We start from the raw sequence: 22638 nt of genomic DNA on the forward strand, positions 1-22638 counted from the left end.
AGTACATATATATACCCAATGGGGGGGGAGTCTAGTGTCCTGATTGGCTGTCTCCATTCTTCCTTTATGAAGTGATCAGAGAGAGAGAGAGAGAGAGAGAGAGAGAGAGAGAGAGCTTGTGAGTGTGTGTGTGAGAGAGAGAGAGAGTGAGAGCGAGTGAGAGAGAGAGAGAGAGAGAGAGAGAGAGAGAGAGAGAGAGAGAGAGAGAGAGAGAGAGAGAGAGAGAGAGAGCTTGTGAGTGTGTGTGTGAGAGAGAGAGAGAGAGTGAGAGCGAGTGAGAGAGAGAGAGAGAGAGAGAGAGAGAGAGAGAGAGAGAGAGAGAGACATCAAAGGAAGTTCTCTGCAGTGAAGCTGAACACTGTGGGGATGACGATGAAGCTGAGGATCCTCTTCCACGTTCTCTTCTTTGGTGTGCTGCGAGGAGCCTCCAGCTCATCATCCTCTTCCTCTTCAGAGGAAGAGCAGGGCGGGGGCCACTCCAAGGGTGAGTCACCATTCAATCACTTTCTGGTTGACAACTTTAGTTGGGCTGTCATTAGGGGTCCCAGGGAATGGCAATTGCCACCCCTTACAACGGTAGTTCTCAAACTTTTTTGTGCCAAGCACCCCTAGATTGATATATATTTGGCCGCGGACCCCAATTTGAAAATGTTTGTGGGTGGGAGCCCCAGAAGACAAGATTTGTGTTAAAACATCTAAAATGATTCAACATTTTTCACTTTTCTAAATTAGATTTTTCTAAAATGTTCAAAAATAGCAGATACAAGCTGTGAGCTTGTAGATCTGCTATTTTTTAATAGCCAACGTATAAATGGGATAAAGTGGTTTAAATGATGGTGATTCTGTATTAACACTTTTTTTGCTGGGGACATGTCGTCCTATTTTCAGCAAATATTTTAAGCAAACATTTTCAAAGCACCTTCAATTTTTTTTTCTTTTCTTAATTTTCAAAAATAGCCGATCTACAAGCGACGCGAGTGGTCACGTTTTTCTAGTTCTTTCCTGAAATTACGCCTTCGCGCTTTATACTAATGTATGTTATTCAAGACACTATTTATTGAATGTAAGCCTAGTTGGTTTACTGAGGGATTCACTTGTTCACTTGGTTCAGCTGGTATAAAAATGTGAGTCGTTTTTTTATTATTGGTTTGGTGTATTTTAGAACTGAACATTAATTTCTATATGCTATAGAAATCATAGATGGAAAATTATTTATTTATTTCACAGTGACAAACGTAAGCCTATCGGGTATGTTAGTAGAGAAACATTAGTCCAGTCAGATACGAGACCTAATGAGTCAACACTTTCTCATGATAACCATCCAACTACGATAAGATTTGGAAGCCAATCAAAGGTCAAACCTTAAGCATGTTAAAAGACGATAAGAGCCGTTACGCACTGCCACCGATTAAGAGGTCCCATCCCAATGTTAAAGGGGTGTAAGCGATATTGTTTTCTTAAAATAAGTGTTAAATAGTTCTGTATAGTAATCACTGCTAGAGTGTTCAGTAACGGCTCTCCCAGTCTTCAAGTCTTAGTAAAACACAAAATACATTTTCAGGTCCGGACACAAATTGAATCCTGTCAGGAGAGTGGTTCTCAAACTCATGTCAAGGACCCCCAAATTGACACTTATTAGCCTGTGGACCCCCATTCAATGTTAATTTAACTCTGGGAGTGCCAAAATGTGGTTCCATTTGTACACTCTCAGAGTTACAGAGCCATAAGGGTCCATTTGGTTCTTAACTATCCGTCATTTACCTGGGGACCCCCTGGAACTCCCTCAAGGACCCCTGGGTGTCCCCGGACCCCACTTTGAGAACTCATACCGTACAGTGTACACTGCTACAGGATACGGATACACAGCAGTGCAATTGAAAGTGATGAGACAAAAAATTCAATGGAACACTATAAAGTTTAAGCTGATAATTAGTTTTATGTCCAGAGCGGAGGAACGGGTGAGACGTTGTGTCTTGTTGAATGTTTTAAAGGGTAAGACCACTTTGGTAGAGGTTTGGGTTGTGTAGTTACCTTGCCATGATGTAACTCCAAAGGTGGGCAAGAAATAAAAAATAATTGCTCCATTGATTAGAAATTGATAATTCAAAAATATGCTCCTCATTGACTTACATTGTATGTTAAAACAGCTCTCAAAGTCACTCTTTTAGCACATAAATGAACACAAACAAAGCTCAGACAATATAGAGCATCACCAAACCCAGTACTATTTGTTTTTTTAATAAAAATGTCAGCTTCTTGTTGATTTTACTATTTGAAGATCTGGATCCGGATCCGCGGATCCAGTCCAGGTTTTCCACTTATTAAAAATGGCAAAATCAACAGGAAGTTGACATTTTTATTTAAAAAAAAAAACAGTACTGGGTTTGGTGATGTTCTATATTGTCTGAATCAACTTTGTTTGCGTTCGTTTACGTGCTAAAATAGTGACTTTGAGAGCTGTTTTACCATACAATGTAAGTCAATGGGGAGCATATTTTGAATTCTCAATTTCTAATCAATGGAGCAATTATTTTTTATTTCTTGCCCACCTTTGGAGTTACATAATGGCAAGGTAACTACACAACCCAAACCTCTGGTCTTGCCCTTTAACCACATGCAACCTAGCGTCCCTTTTCTGGGGGCGAACATTCAGCCGAAAAATAGCCGATCTACAAGCTCACAATGCAAGGCCAAGAGGGAATCCCCCTTGGCCAGGGGAGATAATTAGGCTTTTTGCCTTTAGGCTGAGTTGCTCAGCTTGTCCATGCCAGATAATCATCAATATTGGATGAGAAAATGCCAGTGGTGGAAAGCAACGGATTACATTTAGTTGAGTATTGTACTAGTACAATTTCTAAGAAGGGAAAAATAACATTATGAATGAACCACTTCAAGCTTCACCACAGTATGTAACTTTCCTCTTCTACCGCGGATTTGAACCCGGTGTCCTGCGCAAGTGCTGACATTTTTACCATTGAGCTAATAGAGCCGGCCTGCTTGCTCAGGGGATACATTGAATCTTGACCTTCAGGTCAAAATGTGTGTCAGATCCTGTGTCTATAGACCTTTGACACAATCTAAACGTCTCAATAGAAGAGCATGGAGTCAAAACACAACCACCCCAATTGTATAAGTTATATTGTATTAACATACTCTACCATACAGATTGGACAAAATGTAAATGTATTCATTAAACAAAGTTACATAGTGCCACTTTAAGCCCTATTAGTCAGGTTCACTATGTAATACTGTTGGATTTTTTTGAAGATTTGAAAAACTATACATTTTATACTATACAAGGTTATTGTCTAAGGAATCAGAAAATCAATGTTTGCATTTGCCCAGATGTGTATATGGCAGCCATATTGGCATTTACAAAATGGCCACCCTAAAATGTACGTTTTTTTAATATCTCTGCCTCTAAATAAGCTGGAACATTGATTTTAACTGCTAAACCTACATTTTCAGTGTCAAGGAATCCAATGGTGGTAGTTATAAAGCTACAAAACTTTACAACATTAACCCTTATATGCATGACTGAGTCCAAAATGACCAACAACATTTTAAATCAAAGCATAAGGAACCTGACTATATAGTGAAAATAACCGATCTACAAGCTCACAACACAATGCAATGCTAGGCATTGTGAGCTTATAGATCTATTTTCACTATTGATATTTCTGAAAATAAATGTTATTTGGTTTGAAAAATGTCAAAATTTGAATACAGTATTGGAGTGATATTAAAAATAAAATGCACTTTCTACTATTTGTACTTTTGAATACTTAAAGTATTTCTAAAAGCATGTACGTTTGAATTCCGTTTTTGTATTTTTAAAAGCAATTACTCCAGTACATTAACTCAAGTACAAATTTGACACTCTCACTTGTAGTTGATTAATATTTGACCAGGAGTATCTATACTTTGACTCAAGAACTAGGTAGCCTACTGCAGGGTTTCTGCAGGGTGCGGTGACACAAGCCCAGGGGAGCCGCAGAATACTTTGATATTATTTGGAATTTGCCTATAGAGCATCGCAGTTCCCGCCCCTTCCGGGTTCCACTGCAAAATACTCAATGCATTTTTCCCATTGACGTTTCCAAAAATATTTATATCAATTAATTTAAGCCTAGAATCAAGCCATCCATGGTCCTGGTGAATCATGACCATAAAACGTTTGATTCTGTGAAAAAACTTTTTTGAAAACGGCAAAACAAAGGGTATTTATTAAATATAGTATATCATATAATTAAATATAAAATAAAAGAAATCACAGAAAAAAATGTTTTATGGTCATGATTCACCAGGACCCTGGATGGCTTGATTCTAGGCTTAAATTAATTGATATAAATATTTTTGGAAATGTCAATGGGAAAAATGCATTGAGTTTTTTTAAGTGGAACCAGGAAGTGGGCGGGAACTGCGATGCTCTATATCACTTCAGCTTAACCACTTAGACCCTCGTACTTATTCAAACGAACCTGAGTTGCACTGTACTTGGTGCGTTCTTTTTCCATCTACACCAAATCTCTTCACCAAAAATAGCAGTTGTATATCTGCTATTTTTGGTGAATGTTCCCCCCAGAATGGGGACGCTGGAATTCAATTGGTTAAAAGTCAAGTATAAAGTTATTTTCAATTTGTCCTAATGGAAACAGATATTCTCTCAGGTTTTCCTTGTGACATACTTAAGGGGAAAGGTTCCTTCATTTACAGACCATACTATGAATGTGATGTTCTATAAAGTACCAACGTAACTCAGGGACCGTGGATGAAAAAGTTATTTACAGGGGTGACCTGAGCCACCGGCCTACTGCTGCTTTGTCCACCATTGGAAAATGCATGAGGGCAAGTTAAAGAGCCGGTGCCATGTTTTTGCACTTTTTAAATGAGGTCTATGAGGTTGATAGAACTTCATTAAGCCCCCCGGTGGTGTTTTTATGGTGTTTTATGTCTTCTCTGACTATTTGGAGTTTCTTCCTGGAGGCTGAAACCTTGAGGGTCAAACGTGCCAATAGAGAAACAGCGCTTTAGTGACATCACAAAGCCATACCCTCCCCCTCATTATCAGAACATAACAGGTGTGGGCATGAGGAGGAGGAGGGACTAGGACAGGTGGGTGGTGCTAAGGTGGTGGAGGAGGTGCTAAGGTGAGAACCAGGTATACTTAATGAACTGGAGGCGTGTCCACATTAAAACATAATTTTAACAATTTCTGTACACTTTTTTTTTGTTGAAAAAAATCCTTACATAATAATAATACCTTATGATCAGGTTTTAGGGTTGAAAAATATCATGGCACCCCATCTTTAACTTCACTGGCAAATGCTGCCGGCGAGTCTTGTTTCCAATACCATTCTTGGTGATGAATCGTTTGTGAATCATAATGGTTGCATCGTTATTTCTATGAATTGTTTTTGATTCTTAATGCCTTTTTGTCAATTCCAGGTACATCACATGAACATTGGGGATATGATGGTAAGTATGGTGACGTCTTTTTACCTTTGCAATTCCATTAGCACAAAGGTAGCGACTGAAACACTTTCACTTTCCGTAGACCAGTGGTGGAAAGTACATTTACTTAAGTACTGTACTTAAGTACAATTTTGAGGTAGTTGTACTTTACTTGAGTATTTCCAATTTCCAATACTTTTACTTCTACTCCACTACATCTCAGAGGCAAATATTGTACTTTTACTCCACTACATTTACTTGAAAACTTTAGTTACTAGTTACTTTTCAGAAATAAATTATGATATAATGAAACATACATTAAACCACTTTAAACCTATTTCATACCTAGGCTATTTGAAAATAGCCGATCTACAAGCTCACAACGCGTCGCGACGCGTTGTGAGCTTGTAGATCTGCTATTTTCAAATATTTAGTACTTTTACTTTTGGTACTTCAAGTACATTTTGATGCCAATACTTTTGTACTTTTACTCAAGTAAATTTTTAATTCTGGACTTTTACTTGTTACAGAGTATTTTTATATTGCAGTATTGGTACTTTTACTTAAGTAAAGAATTTGAGTACTTTTTCCACCACTTTCCGTAGACACTTACAGAAGAAAAAAGAAATGTATACAAGTGTATACAATATTTGTCGCTGCACGTACTCCTACGGGCTGGGGGGCGGAGCCTGTTGGCGGGAAGTGCTGGGAGGGAGGAGTAGGACGAAGGTTCTATGTCCCCCAGGTGGGGGCGCTCCTCACCGTCAGTAGGATGCGACAGCAGTGACAACCAGTGGTGGAAAAAGTACTCAAATTCTTTACTTAAGTAAAAGTATCAATACTGCAATATAAAAATACTCTGTTACAAGTAAAAGTCCAGAATTAAAAATGTACTTGAGTAAAAGTACAAAAGTATTGGCATCAAAATGTACTTAAAGTACCAAAAGTAAAAGTACTAAATATTTGAAAATAGCAGATCTACAAGCTCACAACGCGTCGCGATGCGACGCGTTGTGAGCTTGTAGATCGGCTATTTTCAAATAGCCTAGGTTTAAAATAGGGCTAAAGTGGTTAATGTATGTTTCATTATATCATAGTTTATTTCTGAAGAGTAACTAGTAACTAAAGTTTTCAAATAATTGTAGTGGAGTAAAAGTAGAATATTTGCCTCTGAGACGTAGTGGAGTAGAAGTAAAAGTATTAGAAATTGGAAATACTCAAGTAAAGTACAAATACCTAAAAATTGTACTTAAGTACAGTACTTGAGTAAATGTACTTAGTTACTTTCCACCACTGGTGACAACACACAGCCATGTGTGTGTGGGGTGGAAACAATTGTCGTAACGACTAAATTGGGGAGAAAAATAAATACGAACATTTGAAGATGCAGGGTTTCTGCCCGACGGCAACGATACTTATGTCTAACATTCCGATTGGTTGAACAGATCAGGAGTCGTGGTCCAGTGCTTTCGAGCACTGCAGTGGGACGTCCCAGTCACCCATCGATATTGACACCGATGCGGTGACCTTTGACCCCAGTCTGCCTGCCATCACGCTGGACGGTTACGATCTGACCAATGAGCCTGCAGGACTCACGCTGTTCAACAATGGCCACACATGTAAGTACAGGTGCAACCGTTAATTGAACTAATCGATGTAATCAGTTCTATAAAATAATCAATAGTTGATCTGAATCGTGTTTTTAAATGTAGCTTTTCCCCCCAAAATAAATTAGAAAAATAAGGAAAAAAAGGGAAATTTCAGATCTACAAGCTTACAATGAGTTGCATTGTGATGGCATTGTGAGCGTGTACATCGGTAATGTTCCGTGCCAGTCACCTGGAGCACAACCAATCAGGCTCCTACAAGTATCCAAAAATGCAAATGCTCGAGTAAAGTACAGTATAGAAACAAAAACAATGTGCTTGAAGGACCACTTGACCCCATGTCCACCCTGTCTTCATACAATTGGTCGTCACTGATAATCATTACAAGATGGCACCCTTCCTGTCTACTCACTGTCTCAGAGGAGGGCTGTGGACAGTTCTGAAACCCGCCTACCAGTGATTTCCATAGTCATCGATAGGTAGGCTTAGTAATTTAAAACAATATTTCTTTTCAAGATCTTTTTATTCGTTTTTTTTACAAGGCCCAGGGGCAAGCATACTGCACATAATTTTTTTTTCATATCGTATCACAGAGAGACAAACAAAATGTACATATACTACATTCCCCTATCCCACCCTCCCCCCACCCTCAATTCCCAGGACAGTTGTAGGCACAATTGTAAGAGAAAATTAGAAATAAAAGGAAAAACAAAAAGGCACGAAAATTAATCAGAGCAGATAGAATAGGAAAAAAGCAGATATTAAAAAAAAAAAAAAAATCATTTTAGGTTTGCTGTGTGCTGCTTAAAACAATATTTAAAACTTGTATTTTTAATTCATGCAAGAATAATGGCTTCTATTTCAGCGTGCTAAGGGGGAAGGCTTTTAGTTTCTATTAGCTTAGAATGCCCATCAATGTTGTCATTGGTAGACACTAGGTTTCTGAACCGTCCATAGCGGACCAATGAGATGCAGAGTCTCATAATGAACAGAGGACCACTTATATGAAGACGAGGTTGAACATGGATGAAGTCAGTGGTGTAAAGTAACTAAGTACATTTACTTAAGTACTGTACTTAAGTACAATTTTGAGGTATTTGTACTTTACTTGAGTATTTCCAATTTCCAATACTTTTACTTCTACTCCACTACATCTCAGAGGCAAATATTGTACTTTTACTCCACTACAATTACTTGAAAACTTTAGTTACTAGTTACTTTTCAGATATAAATTATGATATTATGAAACATACATTAACCACTTTAGCCCTATTTTATACAGAGACTATTTGAAAATAGCCGATCTACAAGCTCAAAACGCGTCGCATCGCGACGCGTTTTGAGCTTGTAGATCTGCTATTTTCAAATATTTAGTACTTTTACTTTTGGTACTTTAAGTACATTTTGATGCCAATACTTTTGTACTTTTACTCAAATAAATTTAGAATTCTGGACTTTTACTTTTACTTACGTATTTTTATATTGCCGTATTGGTACTTTTACTTAAGTAAAGAATTCGAGTACTTTTTCCACCACTGGATGAAGTGCTCCTCAAAGTAAACGTACTTACTGTCCACACCACTGTGTGTGTGTGTGTGTGTGTGTGTGTGTGATGTTCTATGGTTCCCAGTACAGCTGAAGCTCCCAGAAAGCCTGCAGATTGTGAGCGGCTTCGCCACCACGTTCCTTGCTGCTCAGCTGCATTTCCACTGGGGGACGGTGGCAGTTCCCGGGTCAGAACACACTATAGACCAAGTGCATTTCCCTGCCGAGGTGAGGCTGCTGTAATACTGTGGCTATAGGCCTACCACACGCAGTGTACTCTTTTGCAACTTAACTCTTTAAGACCTGAGAACGCATCTGTGTGTCATTTTTGATCTGCTATTCAAAAATAGCAGATCTACAAGCTCATAGCGCGGCACCGAGTGCCGCGCTATGAGCTTGTAGATCTGCTATTTTTTTTAAATCGTGAAAAATGTTGTGCAAATCTTTGAATATATATATATTTAAAGCGAGCATTTCTAGCTAAAATGTTATTGCTTCTGGGGATTCTACAAATGTCTTCTAAATCAGTTTAAAACAGTTTTCTGAAACACTTATGTTGCTATAATATTAATGTCAGTGTTAAGGAGCCCCACAACGATATGTATTTGGCTGCGGACCCCCATCTCAAAAATAAATAAATCCAGGGACCCCCAGAAGCAAAGATTTGAGTAAAAAACAATTGCTTTATAGATATATATTCAAAGATTTGCAAAAAAAAAACACGATTAAAAAAAAAATAGCAGATCTACAAGCTCATAGCGCGGCACTCGGTGCCGCGCTATGAGCTTGTATATCTGCTATTTTTTTATAGCCAAAAGTATAAAATATGGATAAAGTGGTTACACAGATGCGTCCCCCGGTCTTAAAGGGTTAATGTCTAATCTCATGTACATACTTGCAGCTTCTGTATGTGGACCTATACCGAAGTGTTACCACTTTGAACCTTATGTCTAACGTCTGACCTCATGTGCACACTGGTTTACAGTATGCTGTGTACTATATACGGTCGGGCTTGAACATATTCAAACCCCACTGCAAATCTGGTTTATTGGCAGAATTCACAAACTGTCAACTGTATGAAATAAAAGAAAATCATACAAGATCTATGTAAATAGCTCAGCACAACTAATATTATGAGTGGTTGGGAAGACCTTTTAGGTTAGGGGTGCGGTATGCGCATCTCATGCACGCGCGGTTCTGGGCGGATTGGGTTCGTTTTTTTTCTCCCAGTTTTTGGTTTCTTTATTTCGGTTTTAGGATTAGGGTTAGGGTTAGGTTAGAGTTATGTTATTTAATTCTTATTTTTGCCTGATTTTACCGGTTTATTATCAAAAAAAAATCACACCCAGTGTGAAGTGGGCGGTGTGGTCATCACAGTGGTCATCATAGTGATGCAAGCTCACTTAAAAAAAAATATGGATTTTTTGAAGTGCGTAGTCCTATGTATAGGTTATTAATGTCATCATGTGTCTCGCTACCAGTGCTGAATAGAGTCAGCCAATAGAGTCAGCCAATCACAGTACAGCTAGGGGTGTACTAATGAGCCAATCACAGTACAGCGAAGGGTGATTAATGAGGTGTCCCAACCCCACTTATAGGGGCGGCTACACCGCCCCATAAATTATTATTTTTTGATGGGGGGGCGGTAGGGGGTGTGGTACCTGGGGGGGGGGGCGCCGCACCCCCAGCACCCCTACTTCCCGCGGTACTGTAATTAGCCCTATTTTAACAGTGTTACACAAAAATGCAAAAATAGCCAATCTACAAGCTCACAACGGGTCAAATCGCGTTGTGAGCTTGTAGATTGTCTCTTTTCAAAATGCTAAAATGTTTTTTTTCCCCGATATAAATCGATTATATTGATTAGCTGTTGCCACCCCTACATGCATGGAGGTTGTATGCAGCAGGACGAGTTAACGTGTCTGTTTTGATTCCCAGCTGCACATTGTTCATTACAACTCTAAATATGCAGGCCTGGCAGAGGCAGCCAGCCAACCGGACGGACTGGCTGTACTGGGAGCGTTCATTGGGGTGAGTAGGCCTTAGCATGTACGTGTGTAGTGTAACGCTGCGAGGCATTGTGAGCTTGTAGATTGGCTATTTTCGGCAAAGAGGTTTGGTGTTGGTCTATGAAATCTATGAAAATACAATGTTATACAGTATAGGGGGGGTCCCTGCTTCATCTCTCTTTCAGCTAGGGGGTCCTCGGGCTGAAAAACGTTGACGACCCCTGCACTAGACATGACAGAACACCACTATGGTCCTTTGAAACAAACAGTCAAACATCAGTGTCACTAAACGTCACTAAAGTGACAGTCAGTGACAGATAGCATAATTTCATGACATACTGTAAAAGAAAAAACTGTAAAATGTCAGAGAATTATCTTTAGATGTTCTTGTACTTGTAGATTGGTCTTCATGAGAATAAGGACTATGAAAAGATCCTGGCTGCACTTACTGATGTCAGCATTGAAGGTAAACTCTATTGTTTATTTTGTCCAGCTGTTTCAATAGGTATAGACATTAATACAGTTTTTTGACATAATTAAAACATCTTTCCTGTGTTTTCTTTTAGAGTCCAATACAGAGATCCCAGGATTCAACGTCCGTCATCTGCTTCCCAACGACCTGCGCAGGTTCTACAGATACACCGGATCTCTGACCACGCCCCCTTGTTTCCAGACGGTCACATGGACACTCTTCAACGACACCGTCTCTCTGTCTAGACGACAAGTCAGTCAGTTATCTATCTATCTATCCCAGCCGTTCCAGCCTGACGTTGATAATGAATGTTACAGTATGACTTTAAGTGGGATAATCCACTCCTAGGTGTGTGTTATCTTTAGCAAACTCCTCCCTGTCATCTGTTTAAATACTTTGACATGCACCTAGAAGTAGATTATCCCCTCAACGTAGGGCTGGGTGATATGACTTCAAATCAATATCACGATAATTTCAAACATTTGCCGTGATTACAATTAATGAGCGATAATTTAATAATAATATATTATTATTTTAAATGAAAAAAATGAAAAAGGCAGATCTGCAAGATTGTAAATCGACTATTTTCACTATTTTTGTACACCACTATTGAACAAAGACATTTAATACAGGGTTAAGTGGTTGATCAGACAAATCAATTTAATCGATAAATAAATAAATAAATAAATAAATAAATAAATAAATAAATATATATATTACTGTTGATAAAAACATTTATCAACAAAAAAAAAACACGCTTCTTGATAGTTCGGTTATAAGTCGGTTATTGGTTCTAAATATCGGTTTCGATATATTTTCGGTTATTTTCCAGCCCTACCACAACATATGTTCAATGTTTTTGGTCAACGGTGGTCGATAATGATAATTACAGAAAAGTGTGAGCGAGAAGGTCGGTTGTTGACATTCTGTGATAAAAACATATGTTTACAGATGGCGGCGCTTGAAGAAACTCTTAAAGCGGACCAGAGCCGGAAGCTCAACAAGAACTTCAGAGTGCCACAGCTTCTCCATGGGAGAAGCGTCCTCGCATCTTTCACTGCGACCTCCAGTCCTGGAGGTAAAAAAAAAAGATACTGTAGCATGATGCGTTATTTCACGATTCAATGTCAATTCATGGGGTCACGATTTTAACCCCTTGTTTGAGCCAAATCTGGGTTGAACGTGATTAGTGGAGCTCCCTCTGGGGTTGCGATCGTGGACGTCATCGACGTTTGTGAAGTAGTTTGACAGATACATGGGTGTCTTTGTGGTGTTAGCGTATCTTGTAGACCAGGCCCACAATGTGCTGCAATACAACACGATGTGAGCTTGTAGATCTTCATTTTCGGTGAAGGGATTTGCTGTAGAGGGCAAACGGCCAGGGGCCTAACATAGACCCCTGGGGGGATCCCAGTCAAGGGGTTAAGGGAGATCTGTGATTGATTGATTGATTGAACACTTTATTTAGAAAGACATGGTACAGTAACAGTACATGGAAGTACAAATCACAATACAAGGTCCTCTAAACTGGATCGCTCATAAAAGCACAGTGGCTTATTTAAAATGAGATCCCTGTGCACTCAAATCATGATGACATTTAAGACATACAAATATACACTACTATGCAGAACGTCATACAATCAGCTTACATGTTACTGGTTTAACCCATTGAGACCTGAAGCCGATTCTACATGTCTCCTAAATCTCAACAGTATTCTGAAAAACTTATGTTTCTATATCAGTGGTGCTCAATCTTTTTCATGTCAAAGGACCCCCAAAATTATATGTATTTGCCCGCGGACCCCCATCAAAATATCTTGTTCCAGGGACCCCCCAGAAGCAAAGATTTGAGTTAAAAATGTTCGCTTTAAAAATATATATATATTCAAAGATTTGCACACATTTTCACGATTTTTCAAAAATAGCAGATCTACAAGCTCGTAGCGCGGCACTCGGTGCCGCGCTATGAGCTTGTAGATCTGCTATTTTTGAATAGCCCAAAGTGTGAAATAATGCTTTTTTAGCTCAAATCTAAAAATGACACAGTTCCAGGTCTTAATGGGTTAAGACATACAAATATACACTACTATGCAGAACGTCATACAATCAGCTTACATGTTACTGGTGTAAAAAAACAAGAAATATGTACAATAGACAGTTTCAGGAGGAGGGGAGGGGGAGGGGGGGGGTAGGTTAGGACTTTGACAGGGGCCAGTTTGGAATTGCAAGCCTCCTGAAGGTGATTCTGTCTCTATATGCATGTGTGTGATTGTGCATGCAGTAAGTAGTACAGTAGGCTGTTAGCTGATCTGAGTGAGCTGGAGGGGGTCGTAGGGTTCATCATCAGCACTGAGAGCAGAGACGTGATACAGCGATGCAGCCAATGAAAGCCATGATAAATGACATTTAAACATATCGGATTAATGGACGGACGGATGGACTGTGTGCATATTTGGAAACGTCTGTCCTGCGCTCATGCAGCAGGGTTCTCCAGTATCGTTTGCAAGTTCCCCTGAGGGGATAATTCCTTAAATTATTACCTACAGTACTGTAGTAGTAGTAGCCTATGTTCATCATGATTGGAATACTTGTTGAATAATATTTAACTGGGGTTCACTGTGACCAACCAAGGACATGACTACCCCTATGTTTTACTATGTTTTATAATATAATAATTTATATCTGCAAAGTAATTATTGACTAAAGTTGTAAAAGTACAATATTTGCCTCTGAGATGGATAGTGGAGTAGAGGTAAAAGTAATGAAAATTGGAAATACTCCAGTAAAGTACCTCAAAATTGTACTTAAGTACAGTACTCCTACTCGTACATGTACTTAGTTACTTTCCACCACTGCTGACTGCATGATAATTAGTGGGCCTTGCAGTGTGCGTGTGCATGTGGTCTGGTGTTAATGTCGCATTGTTCACATAGTGTGTCCTTGTCAAGGGTGGAATGTCTAATCTCGTGAGGTAAACGGAGCCATATTGCTCACGTCAGATAAAAGTACAACCTTTGGCACGAGTCCACCAGAAGTAAATAAGCGTGACGCGCTACTGTACCGCCATGCCGTGCGGCACAACACACAGACTCTACACGTGTAAATGTCACCTTCGACTCATAAAAATGTACCTTCTTGAGACACCTACTTAAACCATTAAAACCGGGAACGCATCTGTGTAACCACTAAGACCATTATTTAATACTTTGGCTATTCAAAAATAGCAGATATACAAGCTTGTAGCTTGTAGATCTGCTATTTTTGAAAAATCTTGAACATTTGAGCAAATCTTTTAAAGGAGCTACACCATGAATTTAAAAAAAATATTTGATATTTAATATCATATGGTGTATGTCCCTCAAACCTTTTTCAAAAGGTTTGAGCCTAAATCATCACTCAGATATACTCATCCCAAGTCAATTGTCTCTGGCTTATACAGCACTTTCAGCTGCAATACCAAAACGTCCTCTTGGGCAGGGGGGGGCTACTGAGCAATTCTGTTAATACAAAATTATGTTAATAAAAAAATATATTTAAAAAAAAAAAAAAAAAAGGAAAAATTCTGCATAAAAAGAAGCATCTAAGAAAAATACAAAATCGAAAAAAAAACACTTTGAACATTTTTGAACAATTCCACCAAGTGTTTGAGGTGCCTGTTTCACCCACTTCCGGGGGGCGGAGCCAAAATCCGAGCCCGAAGTATTTGTTCGTAGACCCCCACTTAGGGGGGGTAGAAAAAGTTTCAGAGCGATTCGGGCACTTTTCATTTAACATTGGGTTTGCCATCAAAAATGTTTATGACCTCATAAACATTGCCATTCTGAGATCGCCTGTTCAGACACGCCCATTCTGGAAATCCATGAAATGAGAAGGAATGACTGAATTAAAAAAAATAACATTTTTTGGGGTACAAGAGACACTGGGGACCCCAAAAAATACAAAAAAACAAGAAAAAAGTGATTTTCATGGTGTAGACTCTTTAATATATATATATTTTTTAAAGCTTACATTTATTTGTAACTCAAATCTTTGCTTCTGGGGGTCCCTGGAACATTAAAAAAAAAAAATCAGATGCAGTATGCAGATCTGTAATGCAGAGCAGTGATGCAATGCATTGTGAACTTGTAGATCGGCTATTTTCTCTATTAATCTTACAAGAATATAGGTTAAGTGGTTAAGTGTTTAAGTGGTTCAAACTAAAAACTCATTATCAACAACCCTAAAGTTAATTATCCACAATGGAATGCCATTTGATATCTTGTTTAGTTTTTCGCAGCGCGAGGCGTTGTGAGCTTGTAGATCGGCTATTTCTGGCTAAAGTTCTCCTCAGAAAAGGGATGCTAGGTTTCGAGTGGTTATGGTAAAAAGAAAAATCATATCACATAAAGATTTGGCGGACCCCCTGTAGTAACTCTGAGGACCCTAGGGGTCCCGGACCCCCTGTTGAAGACCCCTGCTGTAAACTGGAAAGAAAAACGTTTTTTCTCTTTTTTTCAAAAGGGCACTTCTGGTCAAGAGGGCAAAGGGCAGGTGCTCTAGCACCACCTAGAGTCTATCTGTGCACGTCCCTGCCGGGAAGAGGGGGCTGATGCTTTGGTGGCAGAAAGAAAATATTGAGCTTTGACCCTTTTGGAATTTGTCTTTAAAGGGGTCTCTCCAGCCTACAATGATGGGTCAAAGGCTGCAGGCATTGATGTCCGTTCATCCACTGGAGTGCAAGGAAAAGTATCAAGTAAAATGATCAATACCACAATGTAGAAATACTTTGTTACAAGTAAAAGTCTGGTATTCAAAATGTGTAAAAGTACAAAGGTATTTATGTCCACAAATAATTCATACTAAAAATCCTTTCAAAATAGCAGATCTACAAGCTCACGACGCGTCGCAAAGTGAAGTGTTGTGAGCTTGCAGATAGGCTATTTTCAAATAGCCATAGCTGAAGTGGTTAATGAATGTTTTACAATGTAACTATAACTCAAGTTTTCAAATAATTGTAGAGGAGTAAAAGTACAATATTTGCGTCCGAGATGGAGCGGAGTAAAATGATTGAAAATTGTAAGCACTCCAGTAAAGTAAAAAATACATCAAAATGGTACTTTACCTTCCACCACTGAGCACAACACAGAGGATGTGATGGCAAATAGATAAACACTAACATAGATTTATAAACAAACCACCACATGAATTATTTCCATAATTCCATTTGTAGTTTAATTGAAGCCATGCATATTTAGACATTTCTTTTAACAACTTTTACAGCTTAAAGGGATATTTCACTTTAAGTTCAGGCTTTACTCAGGCTTATGTGAGCCCCCCCAGACAGTTTTTAAGTTGCTTGATTCAGTATTCAGATATTTGATATTAATTTGATCAGACACGCCCCCCTTCCTATACAAACCCATTGTAACTTCAAACTCCATTTTAACCATGATTGATTCGAAAACACCCGTCCTTGGTTCTGGTGACTCATACTGTCCCCCCTAATACGTGAGGGGGCTGTGTTTTTTTGATTATTTAATTTAAACATTTTATTGTATTTTCTTTTCTTTTTTTCATTTTCCAATTAAAAAAAAAAAGTAATTGAAAAAACACGGTCTCCTCGCGTATTAGAAGGACAATATCAGTCACCAGAACCATACAAGAACAGGTGTTTCCGATCAATCTAACATGTTTAAAATGGAGTTTGAAGTTATAATGGGTTTGTATAGGAAGGGGGCGTGTCTGATAAAATGAATAACAAATATCTAAATACTGAATCAAGCAACTTAAAAACTGTCCAGGGTGCTCCCAAAAGCCTGAGTAGACAATAAAATGACCAATTATTTTCGGGAAGGTGAAATATCCCTTTAAGTTCTTTCACAGTGTTATCAGTAGTATTATCAGTAGTTGAGGCTGCCTTTGATGATTATAATATCACACATTAAACACACATATCTCACTCCTGATTACATGCGTGTTTAAAAAAATGTTTCTTTCTGTTTCTCTGGTTTTTCAGCCATAGAGAGCCTGTGGGAGAGAAAAAGTAAGTTAAAATGTCTCCTTTTTTATTTATTTAACCCATTAAGACCTGAGGCGATTCTTTAAAGAAAATCTAAATCCTAACGAAAAAAAAATTATAAAAAAAAAAATCACGATTTTCCAAAAATAGCAGATCTACAAGCTCGCTATGAGCTTGTATATCTGCTATTTTTGAATAGCCAAAGACATCTAAAGTGACACATATGCGTTCCAGGTATCAATGGATTAAGGATTATATTTGGCGACACCTCTTGTAGCTATGTGTCATCACAGCATCTGTTCATAGCTTGTTGTCTTTGATAATAATGCATTTTCAGAAAATCTCGAAATATAAATGAAAGAAGAAATGCATTCCCTGTCCCTGTGTCATTTCCCAGTCCACTTTATTTATATAGCACATTTTACAAACACAGGGTTACCAGAGTGCTGCGCGGAGCTTCTAAAAAGAAATAAAAGAAACAAAGCAAATCAATATATTTCATAGGGGCCTTTTTTAAACACATTTGTGTGTAATACAAATGTCTTGAAATGAATGGTGGCAAGCAGTGACAATATAATGAATGAATTGAAATGGCTACAGCTGTCTCTAAAAATGCATTTTGTTGACAGGTGATATACTTGCTGTAGCATTTGGGATCCTCTTTGCTGTTACGTTGCTCATACTGACTGTATTTTGGTGTCGTCAACGGAAAACAACACACACCAGGTACAGTATGGAAATTCAGACCATTCATGTTCTGGAATTCATGTACGATTGAAGTAGGCTATGTCACAACCAACCCAACACATTGACCCGCCCTATTTCTGGGCTCTTTTCGGTGATTACTCTATTGAATACTTTTTCAATGAATCCAATAATCGGGAAGCAGTGGCACATATTTTCTTTTTTCTTTTTTTTATTATCAATGAATCTATTAGCCACATAAGCATTATTTCATACTTTGTCTCACAGCAGTGTCATGCAAAAAATAATAAATGACCAATCTACAAGCTTACATGGCTTCACGATGTGCGTTTGCAGATTGCCTATTTTCCTTATTTTGTATAGATTTTTTTTGGGGACTTTCACCTATAATCACATGCCCGAAATTGGGATCGATTATTAACTCTTTCACTGCCACACTTATTTCAGACTGTGTCGTCCCAGTGCCAGGAAAAAGGTGCATTTTTCCTCCGTTAGTTTTTTAACATTGAAGTGAATGTAGCAGCAATTTTTTGGATAGCGTTATCTCCTAGTTCCTTTGAGATAACCCAAAAAAGAAAAAACCCCAAAAAATCCAAAAATTCAAAAAAATAAAATAAAATAATAATAATAATAATTTTTTCAATTTTATTTTCCTTCTTTCCGTCATTGGCCATGATAGCCATAGAGCCATCGGACGGGAATTCCCGTTTTTGGCAGTTAAAGAGTTAATTGATAATTTTATTAAATTATCGATTGATTATTTTTTATAATCAATTAAATCAATTAGTTTGATTAACTGTTGCACCGCTATTTATTTCTTCTCTCCAGTGTGAGGAAGGATTCCTGGCAGAATGTCACATACAAGCAGGCAAAGACACAGGATGTATAGCCCTTATCGGAACACTTCACACTGGTGTCAAGCAGGCATGCGTGCACAGAGGCAAGTTGCAAAAGAACCCGACCGCTCCGAAGACCCGAAGGAAATGAAGTCACGGCACTTACGTAAAAATGCATTCCATCAAACGTCACTTTTCCTCCCAGTGCGGAAATAAAAGATTTAGAACACGCACTGTGACATTTTGTGATTAAAACAATGTGTTTTTGTTAAAGAGTTAAAGCTCTGTATGCTGGTAGTAACCATTGCGAAATAGTGTTTGTTCCATAACGGGTGTCTCCCTATCGCTACAGCTAAACAGAAAATACATTTTCAGGTGGGCAGCCAATCAGGAGAGAGTACCCATTTTATCAGCTTACAGTTCCAATTTAGTCGGCTCAAATCTTTGTGTCATCACTTCCAATTTCAGTCATTTATCGTGTGTTCTCTCTCCTGATTGATTGGATACAATTGCAATCCCAACCTGAATAGTATTTTCTGTTTACTAAACATCTGGAGAGACAGGGAAGACCCCCTGTTGCTTAACAAACTATAGCAATGATATCAGAATATAGAGCTATGTAACACTTACATTAACAAAACATATCACTTACTGCATCTTTAAAGGTAGGGTAAGTGATTTTCCTTTGTTAAAGGATCTACACCATGAATTTAAAAAAAATATTTGGTATTTAATATCATATGGTATATGTCCCTCAAACCTTTTTCAAAAGGTTTGAGCCTAAATCATCACTCAGATATACTCATCCCAAGTCAATTGTCTCTGGCTTATACAGCACTTTCAGCTGCAATACCAAAACGTCCTTTTGGGCAGGGGGGGGGCTACTGAGCAATTCTGTCTGGCCATCATCAATGCAATGGCAAGGCAAGTGATGTCACTTGCATTGCCATTCTGAAATGGCCTGTTAAGACACGCCCATTCTGAAAATCTCTGAAATGAGAATGAATGACTGAATGTTAAAAAAAATATTTTTTGGGGTACAAGAGACACTGGGGAGCCCAAAAAATACCCCCCCCCCCCCCAAAAAAAAAAATTAAATTCATGGTGTGGAAAATAAGTGTTAAATATAGCTCTATATTGTGATAGTAATCATTGCTTTAGAGTGGTTGTTCAGTAACAGGGGTCTCCATGTCTCTCCAGCTCTTTAGTAAAACATCATTTTCAGGTTGGGATACCAATTGTATCAGAACTCACACAGGATAAAGATTAAACAAGTGCAAGTGGAAGTGATGGCACAAAGAAATGAGCAGAAAAAATTGTAACTGGAAACACTATCAAAGTTGATATGGGTAGCCTACTCTCTCCTGATTGGCTGACATTTGGCAACCCACCTGAATATTTTTTTTCTGTTAAAGAGCTGGAGAGACATGGAGACCCCTGTTACTGAACATACACGCTATATCAAGGATTACTATCACAATACAGAGCTTTAAAATGTTTTGTTTTAACCCCAAAATATCACTTATACCCTGCCTTTAAATATACTCCTTGGTTTCTGTTGTTGTAAGCGATTCCCAAACCAGTTGTCCTCAAACCCTGCCTCCAGCACTCAACGGCACGCAAGGCAATTGACTGCTCGTTGCGGGCACCTAGCAGTCGATCATCTCGCTCGGGAGTAATACCTCACGGGACGGACGTTGGGTGAAACCGAAATGAGGTTTGAGAATCTGTTTAGAATCGCCTGCATGCAACCGACATGCGCACATCATCAGTTTCAATGTTTATATACAAATAATTGGTCTATAGCCTAGATGGCAGAATGTCACATACAAGTCAGCAAAGACGGGCATGTAGATGGCAATGGGAATGATCGAGGGCCCTATTTTTGCCGGTGCCTTACTTATTTTTCAAAGCATTGTCAAATAGTTCAACTAGCCGATCTACATCGACATGTTGTGAGCTTGTAGATTGGCTATTGTTTTTGGTATGAAATAAGGCATGCCTTATTGTTGTCACTCTTCATAAATGTTCCATGTAAATAGTGAAAGAGTACATTATAAAGCCCAATTTTACCTTAAATTATTAACTATTTATGGCCAGTTCCAACACTGTGAATGTACCATTTGCACTCTGAATGTAATGAAACTGTAGAAACATACATTTTGTGTGGTGTGATTTATTCATAAACTGAAGAGTATACAAATGTTGGAGCGGGGGGGGGGGGGTTAGCCTGGTAAACCCTCCCTCCGGAAATCTCATTTCTATTTGATTCCAGGAGTGAGTCTGGCCTGATCGCCCATTCTGCAATATTGGCTGCGGGCTGGAGTTGGGCGGGAGTAATACAGTTGACTGACAACCCCTTCAGCCAATGATAATTTTTCCCCTTCAGCCAATCAGCAGTTCACCAGTCTAATGTGACGCTACGGGACTTTTGAGACGTTCATGCCCAAAATGGGTTGCCTTATTTGGATACATGGGTGTCACTGCCCACCCCTACCGGTTCTCTAAATTTTTATTTTTAAATAGGCTTTGTCATGATTAATTGACCACATATATGAAGTTAAACAAGTAAATTCTATCCAAACGATATCTTATAAGTAAATTCCGTGCCTCAAAATAGAAGTTAGAGAGCTTTTTGAAGTAAAAAAATAGCGGAGAATATAGCGGACAAGAAAAAGATGGCTGCCGTTCGTGTTTTGGGCTCACTCGAACTCGCCACCTGATTGGCCAACTGTCGCTGTCAATCACAGAACGATGTGCGACGACGCTGATAGGCTCGGTTATTTGGTAATTCCACTAGAAACCCCCACAATGGGCTATCAGGCCAGACTCACTCCTGGAATCAAAGAGAAATGAGATTTCCGGAGGGAGGGTTTACCAGGCTAGGGGGGGTATGTTTAAAAATATATATATTTTAATGTTCATCCGTATATGAATGCAATTTATCAACAACATAGAGCTCGCACTAGGATTTCAAAATGCCGGACGGAAGGTCTGGAATGATTTACAGTTTATCTGACATTTTGGTTTAAAAAAAGACCAATCTCCATTTTCTATGCATGTCATGAATGCCATACTGCCCTACTATTGTATGCATTACGGTGCCAAAATTAGAGCTTCCCATTCATTAGCTTTACATTACAACAAACACAAAATGGGTTTGTACCCTTCATGTCCGAGTCTTGGCCTTGACCAGGGCCCTATTCCTCGAAAGGTGAATTAGAGCTAAAGCCTGGCTTTAACCCCTATCCTGGCTGGGATGAATCGGTTCCATGAAAGCTGCATTATCTTGAAGATTAGTTTAGCCAGTTCACCCTGGCTAAGTTTAGCCATGACCCGATTCCACGAAAGAGAATTGAAGCAAGCCTTCCTTAGTTACCATGGCAATTTAGCTGTGAAGTTAGCCTGGTCAGGAGCAGGCTAACAGCCAAGCTTACTTAATCCAGTGCCTTTCTTCAAGTTTTTCCAGAGTTAATTCAAAACATGTGTTTGTATATGGGTTATATATTTCAGTTCCTTCTTTCTTTCAGTTCACTGTCGTCAAAATCTCTTGTCTTTGCGAGTTCCCTTTATTCCCCATCACTATGCAAATTGTTGCTGATGATAGAAATACATACTTGAAATAATTAAGATTAATGGGAGGGGACTATATTTCTTACAACAAATGTCATGTCATGAACGCAACATATCAGTCCCAAATTGTAATTGCACTTTGCGGGGCAGTGAGTCTCCAAAAGCAATTTAATTTATTTCCGTAGGGAGCGACACAAAATGTGTAAAGTTGCACCATATGTTGCAAATGGTACCCCCCACCCCACCCCGCTTCCTTGTGCCCCGATGGCCACAACCCACGACTTGCACAGCCCTGGCTAGGCAACCCAGGCAGATATGCGCTCAGGACCTTCCATTTCTAGTTAGATACTGTATGTATGGTACAGGTTTTAGATACAAAATGCATTAAACCTATGTCTGACCTCTTAATATTGGGTGTGTTTTGTAATGAAATATGCAG

At 38.8% G+C, this 22638-nt stretch overlaps 2 protein-coding genes across 2 annotated transcripts in view; one reads left to right on the plus strand and one right to left on the minus strand.

Moving 5' to 3' along the window:
• LOC308079212 (mixed lineage kinase domain-like protein) overlaps window positions 1-22638 on the minus strand; it is a 165920-nt gene that overhangs the window by 81797 nt on the left and 61485 nt on the right. The window lies entirely within an intron of this gene.
• On the plus strand, window positions 373-13603 carry ca9 (carbonic anhydrase IX; the record flags this gene model as incomplete). Its single annotated transcript, XM_080420550.1, has 9 exons — window positions 373-484; window positions 5449-5478; window positions 6900-7073; window positions 8692-8834; window positions 10545-10637; window positions 11015-11081; window positions 11182-11339; window positions 12039-12165; window positions 13569-13603. 9 exons carry the CDS (start codon window positions 373-375, stop codon window positions 13601-13603), a joined length of 939 nt encoding a protein of 312 aa, XP_080276676.1.

The sequence above is a fragment of the Gymnoscopelus braueri genome (assembly GCF_963280865.1).
Source record: "Gymnoscopelus braueri genome assembly, chromosome: 23".
NCBI lineage: Eukaryota > Metazoa > Chordata > Actinopteri > Myctophiformes > Myctophidae > Gymnoscopelus > Gymnoscopelus braueri.